The 19111-nt window shown below is 48.9% G+C and overlaps 1 protein-coding gene across 11 annotated transcripts in view; it reads right to left on the minus strand.

The window, feature by feature from the left end:
• Positions 1-19111, minus strand: part of APPL2 (adaptor protein, phosphotyrosine interacting with PH domain and leucine zipper 2) — a 41349-nt gene that overhangs the window by 4888 nt on the left and 17350 nt on the right. For 9 of the 11 annotated variants that reach the window (XM_036297902.1, XM_036297899.1, XM_036297896.1 and 6 more), the window contains 12 exons: positions 15333-15420; positions 12649-12690; positions 12475-12533; positions 11626-11772; positions 7700-7782; positions 5732-5890; positions 4545-4733; positions 3114-3156; positions 2975-3031; positions 2787-2875; positions 1632-1790; positions 1442-1494 (listed from right to left, as the gene is read on the minus strand). In XM_036297902.1, coding sequence (XP_036153795.1) covers positions 1442-1494; positions 1632-1790; positions 2787-2875; positions 2975-3031; positions 3114-3156; positions 4545-4733; positions 5732-5890; positions 7700-7782; positions 11626-11772; positions 12475-12533; positions 12649-12690; positions 15333-15420 — 1168 coding nt within the window. Of the gene's footprint in view, positions 1-1441; positions 1495-1631; positions 1791-2786; positions 2876-2974; positions 3032-3113; positions 3157-4544; positions 4734-5731; positions 5891-7699; positions 7783-11625; positions 11773-12474; positions 12534-12648; positions 12691-15332; positions 15421-17296; positions 17441-19111 lie in introns of those variants that run through there. The other 2 variants (XM_036297901.1, XM_036297897.1) reach the window with 2 other exon arrangements.

Raw genomic sequence — 19111 nt, forward strand, 5'->3', positions numbered from 1 at the left:
GTCCTGCCTGCTTACCTGCACCCAGCACCAGGGCTGCTGGTCTGAGCGCAGCTGCCAGACCTCAGGACTGGTCTGCTTTCTATGGAGGGCTTTCCACCCAAATCTCTGAATACGCTGCTTTTACAAGCCCCACGCACACTGCCGAAGCTCTGAATCTCCTTCCTGTTGTCTATGCTTTGTCTGTCTGGAACTACTTCCTTATACTAGAAAAGCCCTGCTACCTGGTAAGACCATGGCACCAGGTAAACAGCCTCCTGCACCAAACCTAGGTGAGTACACGAAGGTGGCAGTATATGCACCATATCTTTTCTCTGAAAAAAGGCTTTTTCCACTGGACAACAGTGGCCTATGGATTGGCCTATGGATTAAATCCTCTTATAAAAGAAAACTTATTTGAAGAAAATAAGACCTGACGTTGGGTCTTACTCATTTGTGATTGAAGGGCAGTGATATGTTCCACAAACGAATGGAGATCGCAAACTAAGTGTGCTTATTTGAGTCCCTGAACTTCCAGTACTGGCTTTCTGATGACAGTGTATCACCTGACAAAACTCAATGACGGCAAGTAACTGGCAGACCATGAAGACAGTTTAAAAGCTCTTTTTTTCTGTCAGAATAATTCATTTACCTACCACTTTAAAATAAGTCTTTTTGCCTAGTTGCCCTCCCATTAGTATCCTAGCCCCTAAAAATAACCTAGGAAAATATAACTGAAATGGTTACTCCCATATGAAGCGTTTTTACATGTTTGAAAACTTGTTCACAAACTGGACTGCATTAAAAGTCAGACATAAATGGAGAAGAGGTCTGAGGCAACATTTTTTTTTTTTGCCTAAAGGGTTAAGAAGTGCCAATTCTCAAGTCCTCCTTTTACATGTAAGTAAGTGGCACTTCATTCTGATGGTGTTCTCAGGCTCCAGTCCTGCCGCTGGGTTTCAAAGAGGTCTTTCCAGCTCTTCTAGCTACTCAGTTGCCTTGGCTGGGAACTCGAGTCCTCTCTGTGGAGCAGGTTATGGTCAGCTCAACTGAGTATGTTCTGATGTACATCGGGATGTAAACCAACAAGATATGAATTTAAACCAATAACATTCATGTGATCTTAAAATTCAGGAAGGAATGATTTGTGGTTTTGGTTTTCTGAAATGAAATAGCACACTTGTGACTCAGGCTGCATTTTTAGGCGATCATTTTATCTTCTGAATTTGTTTTTGTAATTGACACCAAATTTAGTTTTGGCAACTTTCAATGCAGGAGTGCGGAAGGTATGAATGTGGCTAGCGGTGCAACAGCTTCCCGTCAGTTTGTACCCAAGTCCTAATGAGTTCTCAGAGAACAATGAATATTTCAAGTCCCCACTCTCTAGAACATGATGTCACATCTTGTTTCAGTGGCCCTGGCCACTGTGCAGAGGAGAGAGTGAGCACACAAACGCACCACGTACCTTCTGCCTCTGGGAATGCGTCATCCTCAGTCTCACCAAAAGGGTTCATCCGCCTGGGGGGAGCCAGAGTCAGAGTCACTTCAGGTCAGTGCTGGGACACTTAGCACTAAGCTCTAAGGCAGAATGGCAACAGCCTCTGGAGGGGCCAAATTTACGTTCATTTCTCCCAGAGGCCTCCCGCAGCACATACCTGCTCCCTCTGTTCTGATCAAGGAATTCTGTCGCAGGAAGTACGATATCGAACTGAATGGGTGTTCCAGGCGCAATTAGTTCTTCAGCTTCAGGTACACTGACTGCTGCTTTGGGAACAGTGTTGTCATTTTTCACCTCTGAATTTTCCAGGTTCTGGCTGGAGTATAGGAGAGAGGAGGGGTAAAACAAATCCCTTTTAATCTTACGCCTTTACAATCCAGTGAATAGTGTTGAATGCTGATGGAGACTTCCGTCAGGCCTTCACACCATTCTACAAGTATTCTCTGGAAAACTTCATTTCTTGGCTGAAATCCTTCAGATCTCGCCACTACCTACAGGTGGCTCTGCTGCAGAGCGTTCTGCACTGCTGTCCTGCTCATCGCATTACAACTGGTTTCCTGTTGGCATCTGTCTCCCTGGGAGACAGACTTTGAGGGCAGGGGTTATAGCTAAATAATATTTATTACTTGGTACCTAGTAGTAGTCAGAAATGTTAACGGAATGAATAATATTTCTTGGCCTAGCATTCAACCACAACCTGGCTCTCATTTCTCCCGGAGCCTCCTTCTCCACTCCCTTAATGCGTGCCCCGCGCCCCCCCCCAGTTACAGCAAGCACACCATATGCTCTTCCTCTCTGTCTCCATCCCTATTACGCTGCTCACCCAACCCTCTTGTACTTCAAACACCAGCTCAAATTCCTAGTCATTCATTAGACCTTTCAAGCCAGGCTGACGCTCTCCCTCTGCACTCCTGTGGTTCTCAGTAAGTCACAGGGACAGTCTTGTGCCTCCTGAGCTACCCTGGTTCTGACTATGCCACCCCTGTTCTCCAAGCCTTCAGCTCTGCTCCACTGTGTGTTCTGGTTCCTTAACTTTGCTGATGCTGCTAGAACATGCGGGGGGACCTCCCGACCAGCAGGGCCCTCGGGCGAGTCCTGTGTGCTCGGGCAGCGCGGGCCAGGGGAAGGCTGGACGACTGCAGGCAGGTCTGAATCCCAGCTCTGCCCTCACCTGTGCTGTGCACACGGGAACCTTCCTGACCGGTTACTGCTTTTGCAGGACACTACCCGGGGGCTTGTGAGGATGAAATAACTTCTGTCAAGTTCCTAATTCGGCTCCACAAAAGCTAGCTTTCCTTTGTCCGTTAGTTACCTGGGGCAGGAGCTTTCTTGCTTTTTTCTAAAACTTGTAATGGGAGTCACTGCTTGGAGAGCCGTCTCATTCAACTTGATGGCGACTGCCTAAAAATCCACAGGGAGACAGGCTCAGTCCCGGGAGGCAGCCGCTTACCTTTCAGGCTAATTAAAGGGTGAGGTGCAGGGCAAGCGGCTGGTCATTACCTCGGGGTTGTCAGTCAGGTAGATCTGCCTGGAGATGTTGTTGATCGCACATATCCACTGTGGAGGACATTAAAAAACCTGCTGAATCCCGGAGTCCCCCACTACATTGAGAAGGAAGTGAAACAAACAAAATCTTTACCTCTTCATTCTCCTTTCTGCTTTCTGCCTGGAGGATTATTCCCCTGAAATAAAGTGCATCCAAGTAAGTGCTTCCCAGATGGCAGGGACTGACCATTATTCCACAAAACTGAACTCCACTGGGGCCCCGAGGGGAAAGGGCAGGAAGGCAGCAAAGTGGGAAGGAGAGAGAATGGGTTTCTGGGTCTGGCTGTCATCTGGACAAACAAACGCTTCCCTGGGCCTTGGCTTTCTCATCTGTAAACTGAGCAGGCTGGGCTCAGAGCCACTGGCCCAAGCCTGTGATTCTCACAGTGCGGACCATCCTCTGGCCCCGCTTAGAGATCCCAGGCCACCAGCCACCCCTCCCAACCACACCCAAAGAAGGAACAGCAGCCACTCCACTCCTCCCCAAGAACGGAAAAGCCTGCATAAGGAGGGCTGGGAATACAGACAAGTACTACTGCTCAGCCTTGGTGGGGGTTTAACTCTGAAGGGCTCCACATCCAGTTCCTTTGTCCCCATCTCATCTATGGGAGACGGGGAACAGGGACCTCATCCCCATTTCACATCTGAGAAACTGAGGCCAGAGGACTAAGTGACTGTCTACTCTAGGAGCATGACTAGAATCCGGGCATCTTCATTCCCAGCTCATTTCTGCACTTTATTTCACTCAGGGAGGAAGGAAGATGCCCTGCCAGGCTGGGAGAGGAACCGGTCAACACTACCAACACTGCCCACCCTCCCGATGCCAGAGTTCAGATAAAATCTCAACTCGCAACCCCAGCAGAGCCAATGCCAGCAGGGCAGCTCTGACAAGGAAGGGCCACCCTCCCCGCCAGGCAGGGGAACCCAGAGCACTGCCCACCTCCTACCCCCTGGGGCTCTGCATCCCTTGGAGCACCGCCAGCCCTGCTCTAAGTGAGGGCTCCCACTGGGATGGGGTCTACGTGAACGACTACAGGCGGCCATCGGGAAAGGAGGACCTCGGGGCCCGGGATGGATGGGGACAGCATGCTGAGGAGTGACCCTCCCGCAGCTGAACGTCCTGTTCACGTTTTAGCTGGAAACATCGACTCCTCAAGCAGGTCTTCCTTCCTGCCTCCTCCTCGTCCCCGCCTCCCACCAATACCAACACAAATGCTTGTCTAAGGAGCGGTGAGGCCTAGCCACAGCCTTCTGTGAGAACAGAACCTGTGCTGACACACAGCCACCTTTGTCACTCTTACACGTCAGTCATCTCTTATCTAAGCACAGACAATCCTCACCGGCACTCCTTGTGTAAGGCAGGTTGGGTCCCATATGGGTCATGTGCCTAAAGAACACAGAACCACCCTCCCAAGGGCCACGCTGCCCAGACAGCCGCTCCCCTGGAGGAATGAGCCAGGAGGCCCTGGGCAGGGGTGCGGTCACTACACTGGTTCTCCACCCACGTAAAACCCACGTGACATACGATTTCCCATTGGGGGTGGTGATCTGGAAGCAGTAGCGCCGGTCTTCACAATCCACCGCCATCACGGAGCAGTTGTCCAGGTCCTGGATCAAGCCGCCAGCCACGGCTCCCCTGGGCTGGCACATGAGGTTCCCGCCTTGGGTGAAGAAGTAAAGCCGCTCCCAGGAGGTGGTGACCAGTCCTGTTTTACTACAAGGATTGTGTGCAAGCCCATTAGTATTAGGAAACATGAGTGGCACCTAAAGTTCTGCTGCCCTTTGTGGCGATCAGTCACATTTTACAATGTGTTCTTTAAAGCAAAACTGCTTTGGAAATAATTAAAGTGCAAAGAGCAGCAGAGATGTGCAACTGAGCTTGGAGGATCTGGGAGATTGTGGGCCAGCTCACCCGGGATGCCAGTCCCAGGGCCGACTCTAAGAAGTGAGCGGTGCGCCTGCCCCTCAGCCAGAGAACAGAATTAGTCCGTCACCATTGGAACTGAAACCTGGAAGGTCACTTCTCTAAGACATGGAGCTGCACTGCTCAATAGCTACTTAGTCACCAGGGTCACCTCTGGTATAAGAATCTCGGGGGCTTTCACAAGATTCAGTTTTGTTCCAACTGGATGTTATTCTTGTTTTGTGGGCTGTTTACAAGAGGAAAATCCAGTTCCTGGCAAAGAACACCAGGACCTCGTGGAGTTTTCTATCACTTGGCCTGTGATCAAGAAGCTTACAAACCTTTGAGGGGCTCTTCCCAGTAAGAAAACCACTGACGGTTCCTCTGCACAGACCCTCCAAGGCGGGGGATTAAATGCACAACCCGATGCAGTGTTTACTGAGCAGTGACTATGTGTGAGGCACTAGGTTTCCTGCCCCAATAATTATAATTTTCAAAGAGGGTCATAGCTATCATTTGAGTGCTTACTGCCTGCTAAAAACAACCTTATTCACCCCTTGTAGCAACTTTATAATGTAGGTGCAGTTATCAATTCTATTTTATGGATGAGGCAACCGTGTCCCCACCAACGGCCATGATGACCAGGAACAGGGGTGGCCTGTGGTGTCTTGGAGTCCACAGCTGGGTTCTTACTCATACGACTGTTCCTACGTCCCAGGCAGGAGGGGTGCTGTAGTGGGAGTTCCCCCCACTCTCTCATGGGGCACTCAGCCCTTCAGCCACTGCGGGGCGGGCAACGGCATCCTCACCTTCGAAGGTTAAGGTAACCGGCCTTCTGGATGAGGTTCCTGTTGATCGGTGGTGCAGCTACATCGAAGTCTGGCGAGTAAACAGATTCGTCCACAGAAAGCAGCTCTTGCTGGGACACCCTCATCTTTTCTGCTTCGGCTTCCAGTTCCACCTGAATGCTTAAGACAGAAGGTGTCCGTCCGGTCAGCCACTCAGCGCTGGGCATCAGATGGCAGAGCCGCAGCTCTCCACCTCTCTCTTAGGCCTGGAAGCCGGAGCTTAGACACTCCGGGATGCATTATTCTGTGCTCACATGACTGCTGTTTTAAAATAACACAGGGGTCCCACTGGACAACGCCTGAACCCAGCTAAACAGTTCCTCTGCTGGCAAAGGTGTCATGCTCAGAACTGCTGATACAAATGTTAGGAGAAAAGCTTCAATGAGCCCATTCTTAGGGGAGGCACATGCAGGCTTCCTGTGAAAGGGCCGGAAAGGCGAGGACAGCAGTCATTCCCGCTCACTTTGGTTTAGGCAAGAGCCGGGAGATGGCCACTGGAGAGGGGAAACTGACCAGGAGTAGTACCAAGGTGCACCAGCAAAGCCAGGGCAATGCTCTTCCTTCTAAGATAGACAGCCACATGCCTGCCCCACCCGGTGGTGACAGGATGGGCTACAAAGGCCTGAACAGGGCCCATCCATCGGAGAAAGCAAACTTTAGAGGCGTGTTCCACTTCTCCACCGTGTGGAAGGAGGTAAGACAGAATCACAGATGTTAAAATAGAGGGAACCTTGGGGGCCAGCTGCCTGGTGTTTCACAAGTGAGTTCCTCAGGATGTTCTCTCAAAGGGTCTGCAGTGAAGGAAGTTTGGGCTTGCACGCTCATACTCTGCTGTAGGAGATCCCAGGTCCGCCGCCTGCACCGTGTTTAACGCAGCAGCTGGGTGCAAGCCGCCTTCCAGGGGAGGGCTGGCTACTCTGACATTTGAATGAAATGACGGGACTCCATGGCTGATGGCCTGGGGCCACGCCAGCTGGAGAACAACCCTCATTAGCTACCCCTGCTTGTCACTGCCAAGGCTAGGAGAATGGAATATGCGGGAAAAGCAGCAGTGCAAGAGAAGGAAGGTGGGAGGGAGCCAAAGCTTTACAAAAACACCTAGTTTCTTACGCTTTTGTGGGTGATAAAACTCTAAGGACCCGATGAAGGTAATAATTTTCTCCCCAGAGAAATACTCATGTGCACCAACAAGACAGACATATTTCTATACCCCAGAAATCATGAAAAGCACACAAGGAGCCATATGTCTGACTTCTGAATGAAATAAGCCCGGTGCTGGGGGTGCCTGGAGCCTCCACTGAGCTCACCATCACAGGCGCTGACAACAGGAGGTAAAGGGAATGAGAGCGGCCACAGCATCATTAAGGGTGGCAGGGCTGTCTGGAGAGATGATGCATTTTTTAAAAAAAAAAAAACAATTGCAAGACTGAACTCCAGGTTGTTAAATTAATTCAAAAAGGCTTACTGCCTTGTTTATCATACATTAGTGTGATGATCTGAAGTTCCTAAAATGTTGCAGCACTTCTGGCTGCTAACCAGTTAGCTCTCCAAGAAAGGAACAAGGCACTCTCTCCACAGCAAGTCCAAACCGGACTGAGGCGTCTGACACGTGAAACCTGATTGTTACAGAAGAAGATCTGAAGAACTCTGACTTAATAGGAAAGTACCCCTGTGGATCCTTTAATCTTGTATTGATTTATAATCTGTAAATGTAGTGGATAGGACTGCGGGGTCCACATAAGCTGGGAAATGCAGAAATCATTCCTTTTAACCACACTATTCACAAATGTCGGGAGTTAAGAAGGCACTGTTCCTGGGAGTTCAGGGAGTGACAGCAGCTGCGGGGGGCCCCTTACCCCCACCCCCACCGGAGAGGCTGATTTGGCAGAAAGCAAAAGCACCAAGACCCCAACTGGAGTGCAGCATTACCTCTGAACCATGTCTGACACGGAGGATAAGAAGTTGTCCATACTTTGGGAAAACATCGCTGCTCCCTTCTTGAAAAAGTTAATCTGAAAGATATAATTACGATATTCTGAAAATTATTCAGGAAAGTGTATGGCTGAGTTCATGGACTGTGAGACTGACCGTGGGCGCGGCTGACCCTGGCTGCCCGGCTCCTCGCCCGCAGCACTGGCAGCATCTCCATGAGCCCCACCCCACCGGCTGAGAGTTATTCCCAAAGCCCCGAGTGTGTGTGGAGAAAGGGGATGGTGAAACCTGCTATTCTGTAAAAAGTCTGTAAAGCTCAGGAATCATGTAAGTGAAACACTTGGCATATACCAGGTGTGTCAGTAATTACTACTGATAATTTTGATACTGTCAGCCTTTTTCCTGTGTGAATTCTAGATAGTGGGTTTCTAGGACAAGGATTAGGTCTTCTTCACCTTTGCATCTGTAGGGGCTACATTGGTGTGACAATGACATGCACAGCACCAACAAGAGACAGACAAGCAGCAGGAGGTTCTCAGAGAGGCGAGGGCCGCCATCTGACTGGCCCACCCCCTGAGCCATGGGCAGCTCTGAGCACAGGCTGCACGGCGACATGGCTGCGGAATTCCAGAGGGAAAGCTGGGCCGAAGGCTCATCCAACCCCGACATCAGCTGAAGGGGGACGTGTACGTGAAGGAAGCAGGCGGCCCTGGCACTGCATGGTGCTCCATGTCTACAGTGGGTGCTCTCTCTGCCCAGGGAAGACCTGAGGACTACAGTTTGAAAATGAAACTGCTATTGCTGGCTTTTTGGGAAACAACAGAAGGAATTCCTTGCTTCTGTGATTCCTGGGTATTCACTTCCCAGAAGGCCGGGGTCCCTGACAAGCCCTGAAGGGCAGGGGTACGGGAAAGAGAAGAGGACTACCTCTGTGCCTTACTGACATCAGCAACCATCCCTCCCCAAAAGCTCAAGCTTCCGTCTCTCTGTAAGGCTGGGCCTTTAAAAGTCTGAATATGGTACGAGCCGCTCCATTTGCACCCCTGACTGTAGGGAAGTAATGGTTGCAAACCTCTGTCATGAGAAAGAGAACACTCAGCTTGGACATGGGTATCCGCTCAGGTTACAGAGCTGGTCTGTCTGATCCGGAAGCAGCCCCTGCCTGGGTGGTGAGCACAGACATTGACCTCTCACTCCAAGGAGACTAGCAGGAGTCATCGGCACGGCCTTGAGGCCCGGGGAGGTATGCACACACCTGTCCTTAGTTCTCACAGCACAGAAACAGATGATGATTGGATTACCCTAATGCAAAGTAATCCACGCAGGGAGAGGTTCTGGCCCTGTGATCTCTGAATCAGAGAGAGATGAGCATTCTGAATCCTTGAAATGTTAAATATCAAAGTCCACTGAATGAGCATTTCTAAGGGCACAACTTCATGCTGGTTTTCCTTCACCTACCCCTCCCTCAACTCCACACACCAATCCATGTCTGAGCCCCTCCACTATCCTCTAAGCTCCCAGGGCAGGGCTCACGTATTCCCTCAAAAATCTGATGAATGGGTGGAAGGCAGGGATGAGATACTGGCTTCCACAGCCTCGTCACATACTGCTTATCCTGCAAATACTACGTTGGAGTTCATTTGTGTGCCCTCATAAACCTGGACAGGCTGACAACGCCTCAATTGGTTTGCAGGAGGGAGGACTAGTCATGACTTAACTGAAAACCTGTTTGCCTGGGGCCAGGGAAGGCAGAAATGGAGTCAAACAACCTCCACTATGGTGGGTGGTGGTGAGAAGTCTGATTCAGGGGAAAGTCATCCAAAGACCAAAGTTCACACGCCTTCATGAGCAGTGGGAAGTGCAATGGTCAAATGATCAGCAGCCAGCAAAGGTGATGCTCAACGAACACTGATTTAAAAGGGCTGCTTCAGAATTATTCAAAGAGTCAGGGGTTAGACAACAACCTGGACAAGAGAAACAATTACAATTTCACCAGGATTAAAAAGTCTGCAGGGTGAGGGACTATTTGGTCTTGTGTCTTAAAATCTAGACACTTTTCATCTGAAAAATGAAATGTGCCATCCTCAGTCCCCAACAACAGTGTGCTCTGTTCTGCTTTCCCAGGCATGGGCCGCATTCGTGCTGCTCTGCCCATAGTCCCTCTACCTCCCACCCCACGCCCCCTGTGGCCAGCAGCATTCGCTTCAAAGGTCCAGGCTGGGGGAACTGGTGGTTCTCAGCCATGAAGAGTGAAAGCAACCAGATAAAACCCATCCTTTAGCTCTTTTAGGGACCCTCCTCCACCCAGGCTCCCAAGGCTGTCCCAGGTTGCAGCCGTGCATCTTTCTGAGACTAAGTTCCAGACACTCCCTGACCCTGGGGCTCTAATGGGCAGGGATTACTGCTCCAAAGGCCAGGCCTGTCAGTCCAGGGAGGATGATTCCTCAAGCACTGGCAACATTTCCCCACGCCCTTCGTGCCCAGGTGTTAAGTAGAGAGCAGAGGGTACTGGCATTCTCTAACAAGCAGGATATCCACCAGGGCAGAGGTGCAATGTTTGATGGAAGGAGAGAGGGGGCAACAGAGAGGACACACATGTGGGCACAAGTGCCCATGGTGAGGAAGCTCGCCCAACCCAAGGATTTGCTGAGGGCTGCAGCCCACAGCCGGGCAGTGCTAGTTTTTGGCTTAACCTAGCTTACTCAGATGACACCGAAAGATTACACTGTTCTATTAAGTATCACCATAAGGGCATAAGCTGACTTCAGTGTCTGCATTATTCAGCAAGGTAATAACCATATTCAGATGACAGACAACTGAATTTGGATGTTTAAAAATCTTCTCTTGTTCCCCCTTTCCCTGAATGAAAGTGATGTGCTTTTAAAAAATGTATGTGTTTTTAGCCCTAGCCAGTTTGGCTCAGTGGATAGAGGCATGGCCTGTGGACTGAAGGGTCCCGGGTTTGATTCTGGTTAAGGGCACATACCTTGGTTGCAGGCTCAATCCCAGCCCTGGTCAGGATGTGTGCAGGAGGCAACCAATTGATGTGTCTCACATCGATGTCTCTCTCTCTCTTCCCCTCTCTTCCCCTCTCTCTATAAATCAATGGAAAAATATCCTCGGGTGAGGATTAACATAAAAAACAATATGTATTTTTTCAATGTATTATGAAAATAATAGGTGCTCACACGTAAGTTTTTAAGTTGCTGACTTTTCCTTCTCAACATTTTGCTTCCTCACATCCCTTTCTGTTCCTAGATCAGAGAAGGTTCCCAGATGCGTTTCTCACAAGCTGGAGTGAGTCTGGAGTCAATGTAAGTGGGGCTAACGCAGGGCAGGGATGGCGGGCGAGGCTGGTGCCACTCGCCTCACATTCCCACCACTCCTGTCCCTGCCAGGCTGGTGCCAGTCAAGGCCCCATCCTGAACCTGGGACCTCCCTGCACACAAACACTCTGCAGTGATTTCATCCATCACTGGCAACATTTCCCCACGTCCTACCGGCCCAGGTGCTGGCATTCGCCTCAGCCACACATCACAGAACAGCCCACCGAGGTGACTACCACACCGACCAGCGGAGTCCTAGCTGGTGAGCCTGGCTCCGCAGCCTGCACAGGCAGCTGCTTCTCAGACAATCGGGCCCGGCCTCCTGTCATTGGATCAGAGACAAGGGCCATGCCAGCTCCTGCGCACAGGAGCCACGGGATCAAGGCCATCATTTCCTGCGTGTACAGCCCAAGCCCAGCTGACGGTCCAGCCCACCGCAAGCTCTCCAGGTGCCGAGCTTCCGAGAGCTTCTGCGAGGCTGTGCACGTGTTTCCTCCTCTGACGCTGCTTGTGCGGCCCCTGTGCTCCCTCAGCAGAAGGCCGCGCTGCCCTCCACAGCTGGCGTAGGTCCTACGCCTGAGGGGAAGGACTGCCTACCTGTCCGTGGGCGAAGCCCACCATGGGCTCCATCATGGCCATGCGCTTCCTGTACTGCAGCGCGTTGAGGGCGCAGTAGTACTGAAGGGACGAAAGGTGCTGTTTCCGCCGGGCAGCTGCCACCTCCTTCACCACCTCCGTCTTCACCTGGTTAAGAGGTGAAAGGAAAACGGCACTTTGGCTAATGGCCGTGGCAATTCCGTAAGAGCACGCAGCTCCAAACCATGCTGATTTCTACATGAGAACCACTTTTGTAACAAAGAGAAGGAAGCATAGATAAGGTTCCACCTCATGTTTTTAAATATCCAAATTAAAAATAGTAAAGGGATAGCATGTCCATGTTGTGAGGCTGCACTGGGTGGAGCCAGTCCCTTCTGGTAGCTCTCCCAGCGCCACACTCGTTAGGAAAACAACATGGCCATTCGCTTAAGGCCACACACATTCTGGGTCCCCTGTGAGACTGCTCTAAGGAAATCATGTGACAGAAATGAAAGGTACGTGCCTGAAAATATCCATTATTATTTACAGTAAGTAGTGAGTTAAAGAGTCAGAGCCAACAAGTGCCCAAGTGCCTATGACTCAATCACGTGAGGTGCCCAGCTTACGTTAAAATCATAGTGTGACTATAATTTTACAATGGTCCCAAGTTGATGTTTGAAAACTAACTTTCAAAGCTAGAATTAGGAAGTGAAAAATCTACTTTAGGGGATTTAGAATAAAAAATTTAAAAATCTATGTATAGGAAAAAAGAAGAAATTCACCAAGATACCCTCAATGCCACTAACTCACAAGGGAAGACACAAAAGGAGCGACATAAGAAGTGAGAACATGTAAGGGAGGTGTTATCACCTTTTCATTCTCCTTTTTCTTAGGAAGCCTGCTATATTTTGCCATTGAGAGGTCATGCTCTAAAAGTAAAGAGACATGTTAGCACCCAGACAGGTTGAAAGGCAAGAACAATCATTCAGTGTCTCTGCCCACAGATTCACTAAACCCACACACAAGAATGGGGAGGGTGCCTACCAGTGCTGGCGAGTCCGAAGAGATCCTTTAACGTGCTTACTTCTGCACAAGAGAAAAGAGATGTCTTAGAGCAGAGAAACAAAGCAAGCCGGTCCAGAGCTGCGTGCTTGCCCAAGGAAAGAAAGCCGTCCATGAGGACGGGAAGGTGCTGCCAGCACCTCAGGCCCTCGGCCCTCACAGGGCCCTGGCCTGGCTGGGACTCCTGGTCTCACTGGAGCTTGTGGCTTCAGTTGCACCCCACACCCAGGGACCCTGACTGCCCATGGAGCATGGAGCAGTTCTCTCCAGACAGCCTGTGAGGATCTATGAAGGAGGGGGCACTCGAGGACCAGGTGGAGGGCACGGTGGCAGGGACTATGCATGGAGACCTGGAGTGTATGTATAAGCTCCGCCTCTTCAGCCCCCACTGTGTTCTCAGACATCTCTCCTCAGAATGCCCTGACTATACCAAACCCTAGAAATTTCCTGTCACTGCCATTTTAAAACCTGACAAAAGAACACGGGGTGCCTGTTTTAACGAAAAATATCTTAAGCAATCCAGTGTACTGTACTTTCAGTAAGCCAACCCCAATAACCATTACCCCATGTGCCGGGAGCCGGTCCATGCTTGCTGTTTCAAGGGACCTGGCATATATGGCATACTGTTCTTAATATGTTTGCTCACCTTCTTGGCACTATGTGTTTTAACCAAGGTCTCTGAGAAAGGTTGTTTCCCCAGGTAGGGATTTTCCCCTGAAGTTAGGGAGGGAATAAAACCTCTCAACTAAGTGCCAGGCAGGTAATTAATCACTTTAACTATGAACAATCATGCTTAAGCTACATAATCTTTACTCCCTGGAATGGAGATAAGAAACGCCCTAACCTTTGGAATAGAGATTGATAGGACTGGAATCAACTGGTATAAATACAGATGTAACAAGTCAGAACTAAGAAGACAGAACCTACACACAGAACTTAGAAGACAGAACCTACACAGAACCTACAGACAGAAGAACTTCGCTGGAGAGAACATGGCAAAAGATCCTGGACTGAACCTGACTAGAACCTGGTGACTGAACCTGGCTGGAGAACCTGGACAGAACCTGGCTGAAGAACCTAGCGAGGGAACATGGCTACAGAACCTGGCTGGAGAACCTGGCAAGAGAACATGGACACAGAACCTGGCTGGAGATCCTAACCAGAACTTCGCTGGAGATCCTGACCAGAACTTGGCTAGAGATCCTGGCTAGGCTGCTGATCAACTGAACGCTGTCTCCATGTCATTCCTTCTTCACCGACTCCGTCCACACCTTTGGGGACCCCTGGACCTGCTGGGGTTGGACCCCGGCACCCATGTGGGCGCTACCCCTGCACATATAAAGGTGGCTAAACAAAGTCCAAGACAAACCCCCCAAAAAGATCAATGAGAGCAATGGGAGTCCAAGGTTAAACACTTAAAAACACAGACACCTAAACGAAATTGATGCTTTACAATTTTAACACTCTCCATCTCTACTTCCTCAAAGCCCAGCATTTTCACATCATCTACATTGCTTTTCAGTTTACTTCAAAACTGCCTCCAGCTTTTCAATTTCTCTTCATATTATTTCTTGATATCAGGATACTTTCTCGCATTTTCCCTTCTTTCTCTCTCCCTTTTTCTTCCTATTGGAGCAGAGCTGTGATGTTTTTCCTTACCAATTTAAATAGCTTTCTTAATATTTCTTGTGCGGCCTTCATCCAGATTCCGTACTTGTATTGGTGGGCAAACGAGTAAGGCAGCAAAATGAAACACCACCATCAGGGATGGGGGGTGTGGGGGTGGGGGGGTGGGAGGCGCCAGATTCTATACTGGTTCTGATGCTGACTCAAGTATGACCTGCACCAACACTTCAAATTTTTCCTGGTGTCATCAGAAAAGGACACTTTAACTTTTTTCATTGATACTCTCCTTAAAAATAAAATAATCACCATCCTGGGTAAGTACTCCTAATCCACGTTTAGCTCTCCTGGAGTCATGAGACCACTGTCACCAAAGCTGTGGGCAGACACTCTCAATTCCAGGTTTGCCTCCCAAAAAACAAAACCAAAAGGCAACCCAGGTCTTAGGGGATGATTATTTTCTTTCCAGAACATTTCTTTTAACCAGTTAACTGCCATGATATTTTGAATTTAATTTAAAAAGGTCCGCCACTTGCGTCTATAGACGCTTATGGCGTACAGATGGTTAAAAATGATATCCAAGCCTCCCACCACCTTACATCCCTAAGAATAGCGTGCCTTCACAAATGCTCCAGGCGGTAATACAAGCCTTGCTATCTTGTGTGCTCAGTAAACACGAATTCACCTCTGAAAGCCCTGCTAGGAGATCACCTTCTCCAGGAAGCCTGCCCTGGCACCCTGTCCTCAAAAGGGCAATGACGTCTTTCTGTCCCTCTTGCTATTCCTTGAACGTCTCTGTCCTGCTGCCCTCATCACATGATGTTACCATTGTCTGACTCCAAGTCTGTTTTATTAGCCTGTGACCTCCTTTAGCTGAGCCAAGAACACAGTGGGGATTCAATGCAAGTTAGTTAAACTGAGCTACTCAACAAGAAAGGGCATTTCTCAGTAATCCACGCATTTAAAGAAATTAATGCAGTACGAATTACTATTAAATGAAGTAATATTTTAAAGGTAACTGGCACTGAATTCAGTTACTTTACCTGTGAGATCCTTTTCTCGAAATTGTACAATGGGTAGAACCATTGTGTCTGCCAACTGTTTAGCCAGCTCTGTATGGAGAACGTTAAGCTAAAAGAAAGAGAAAATCTATTGAAGAAAATTATATCCACTATTTTACTGAAACTATCTTATTTTACCAAGGAATCACGATGAACACTTCCGAGTGGTTAGAGAGCTCAGTTATACTTCTTTGGCAAATAAATACCCTCTTAAAGCAGTAAATGATGTTGGCCTAGAGCAGTGGTCGGCAAACTGCGACTCGCGAGCCACATGGGGCTCTTTGGCCCCTTGAGTGTGGCTCTTCCACAAAATACCGACTTCTGCGCATGGGCCACGAAGTTTCAATTGCACTGTACGTGCGTGCCCACACGTGGTATTTTGTGGAAGAGCCACACTCAAGGGGCCAAAGAGCCGCATGTGGCTCGCGAGCCGCAGTTTGCCGACCAGGGGCCTAGAGGTATTAAACGCTAAATGAGAGCTTCTAACTGACCAGTTAAGTTTGCTAAAGGAGTCTGAGCCACAGTTATCGTTTGCTTATGTGCAAACTCTGGCTCGGTGTTCTCAGTCTAAGCCACACCCCCTGGGGAGCAAGAGCGCTGTGATGTGCTTGCAGTGAACACAGCTCACTGGGTGGAGCGCTCAGCACAAGTCACAGCCTCGCCAGGCCGCTGTGAGCTCTCTCACTCGCAGAGGGCTGCAGTCACACTTGAAAGGCAGGCCTGCTGGGAGCCTTCTAACCCTGAAACCACAGCCAGCTGCGGGCGTGGGCCTGGGAATATGCTCCGGCAAAGAAAGCTCCCTACTGAAACAACTCAGCCAGACCCAGGCCTCTGCTCTTCAGAAAAAAAACCTTTCTAAGAATGAGACGACTGTTCCCAAGCGTGACGCTCCACACCAGACAGTTCTAACAGCCCCTGATTCTTCCTCTTTCTCCCCGTCTATCTAAGGCCTCGCTAAAGCCCGTCGCTGTCAGTGGTCCAGGAGAAATAAGTGAACCCATCAGCACCACCATTTGGAGCATTTTCTGTAGGGCAGCTTCCATGCTCTAGTTCTCAGTCTCACCTGCTCTGTGAGTTAGGTATAATTTATTAGCCCTGTTTTACAGATAGGCAAGTAAGTGGCATGACTGGGATTTAATCCCAGGCTATTAGGGTCCAAACGCCATGCTCTTCCCATTCCACTGTCTGAGATAGTTATTTTTCATGCTCACAAAGCTGCCAAAAACTTCAGATGTTTTGGCAGCCAGACATTAGCAATTAGAAACAAACACAGTGGGAGGGATTCTTCCCTGGGCCCAGACTTGCAGAGGTTACTGAGGATGCCCCAGGGTTCCTGCTGGGTGAATAGGGGAATCGCCCAGCAGTCACTTTGTGGAGTAAACATGGGGCAGTTTCTCTCAGTGATATCTGAGTCTCCTACACAGAGGTCTCCCCAGTCCTCTGGTCCTTCAGGGCTATTCCTGCAGAGGCTGCTTTGATAAACTTAAAGCCTTGCCCAAGGTCGACCCTTCGCCAGGCAAGGAGCTACAGGCCGAGCTGCTAATGTTCTCCCCATCTGTCAATCAAGCCAAGGCATGGCAGCTCTGTCCAGCTGGAAATACACGAAGACAGTCACGCCTCTAAATTAGCCATCAGGACAGCATGTGTTAATGATTTTTCCTGAATAATTTCAATAAGAAATGGACTGTTTTTTTACTAAGTTAATTGAGTGAAAGTCAACAAGTGCACCTACTATGTGCCTGTCTCTGGGCTTAACATCTGATCTACATCATTTCATTTAATCTTTGTAACGTCGTAATTAAGTGGGCTTTCCCACGGATGAAGAACCCAAAACTCAGGGAGATAAGTGGCATTCCAAAGGTTATGCACTTCAGGAACGGCAAATTTCCTAGCTACTCATTTCTTCCTACTTTCTTCTTAAGGTTCAAAGGGTGCGTGTCACCCACTTTTTGTCCTGGGGCTTTGGAGAGGTATCGGACAACCATTTCTAAACACAGTGTCTTCTCTGAGAAGAGTGGACAGAGTGTAGATGACCTCTTGGCACTTCAGCGGTGTCACAGAGAAAATGGGGACCCATCATCTTCCCTGCACGGCTGCTGTGAGGATAAAGCAGGAACGTGAATAAAAAACACTCAGAGCAGAGGGCCTGACACCCCCTCAGCAATGGAATCCATAATGACGACCACTTCCTGTCTCAGATGAACTCCAAGAAAGTGACTCAGAAACTTTGCTTTTGGGGGAATCACCAATGCCAAAATCTCTGCATGCCACTACACGGAGATCTGCTTCCAGGACATTCTATTAAATAAAAGCCGCACAAACTACTTTTATTTGGAGTTTTCTTTAACTTCGGAGTCAAATTACTTGTCTTGGAAAGTTTTCAATCTGGTATAGGCCCAGGTAGAAAAATAACCTCAAAAGCGACTCCCCTCTTCCCTGAGCTAACTGCTCTCACTTGCATCTCTGAAAACGCCTTAAGGTGCTGAACTTCCAGGAGGCCATGATGCCACCAGACAGTTACACTTCCAGGCCCCCATCCTTTGAGAGTGATTCACTCTCCACTGAAATCATCATTTCTGCCCATGAAAATATGGTTGCGAGTAAATATCTTTATCTGGAAATCTTGGTTCTGACGACTACCCACATGTCCTTAGCCATTGTCTTCCAGTCAAGAAAACAAATGGCTTCAGTGGGTGTAGTTTTTGCTTCTTTCCCTGGATTATTTATTCACTGTTAATTAATAAACATTCTTCTCCTCACTTTCCAAAATAGTTACTTTTTGCTCCTCTCTAATTATATTATCCATCCATTTTAACACACATTTTAAAGAAAGTCACAGTAGTGGAGTAGAGGATGGAGCTAAAAAAGAACCGGTCAACTTGTTGTCTGGTGCATCCTCAGTGCCCAGAACAGCACCTGCTAAACAGCAGGTGGTCAGTCACGGTTGTCGAATGAACTTGACTGATTTGCTGAATGAATGAAAATGCTATCAGTACAATTTTACATGAATGTTAGTTTCTCATTTTATAATCTGAAGATAGTGCTACTTTGTATTAATGATTCAACAGTTCAGTGGCATCTGCATATTTTCTTTTTTTGCTTATTTTTTGTCGCGATTTTCTATGACAAATTTGCAAACTCCTTGAAAGATGAAACAGTTTAAATCTACCTAATTTTGCAGAGGATTCTGCCCAGCACTAGTAGAATCCTGCTCCCCCAAAAGAAATGTTCACCCTGAACATGTGAATATTTGAGAAAATGGTCTCTGCAGATGTAACAAAGGGTCCTGAAATGAGATCATCCTGGGTTATCCAGGTGGGCCCTAAATCCAAGGACAAGTGTCCTTATGAGAAGAGAGGACACAGAAAAGAGAACAAACATGGGGGTGAGGTGGAATCCGGGAAGGCCATGTGAAGGCAGGGTGAGGTGGGAGTGATGCTGCCACAAGCCAAGAACCATCTGGAACCACCAGAAGCCAGAAGAGGAAGGAGGGGTCCTCCCCACCCCCTAGAGCAGTGGCTCTCAACCTTGGCTGCACATTAGAATCACCTGGGAATCTTTTTAAAATCCTGATTTCTGAGCCTCATCCTCCGGAAATTCTGTTCCTTTGTTACTAATGTTGTGGCTCCACCCCATAACAAAGAAACAGAATTTCCGGAGGATGAGGCCCAGAAATCAGGATTTTAAAAAGATTCCCAGGTGATTCTAATGTGCAGCCAAGGTTGAGAACCACTGCTCTAGAGTCTTCGGAGGGAGCATGG

This window comes from Myotis myotis, unplaced genomic scaffold (genome assembly GCF_014108235.1).
Source record: "Myotis myotis isolate mMyoMyo1 unplaced genomic scaffold, mMyoMyo1.p scaffold_m19_p_3, whole genome shotgun sequence".
Classification (NCBI taxonomy): domain Eukaryota; kingdom Metazoa; phylum Chordata; class Mammalia; order Chiroptera; family Vespertilionidae; genus Myotis; species Myotis myotis.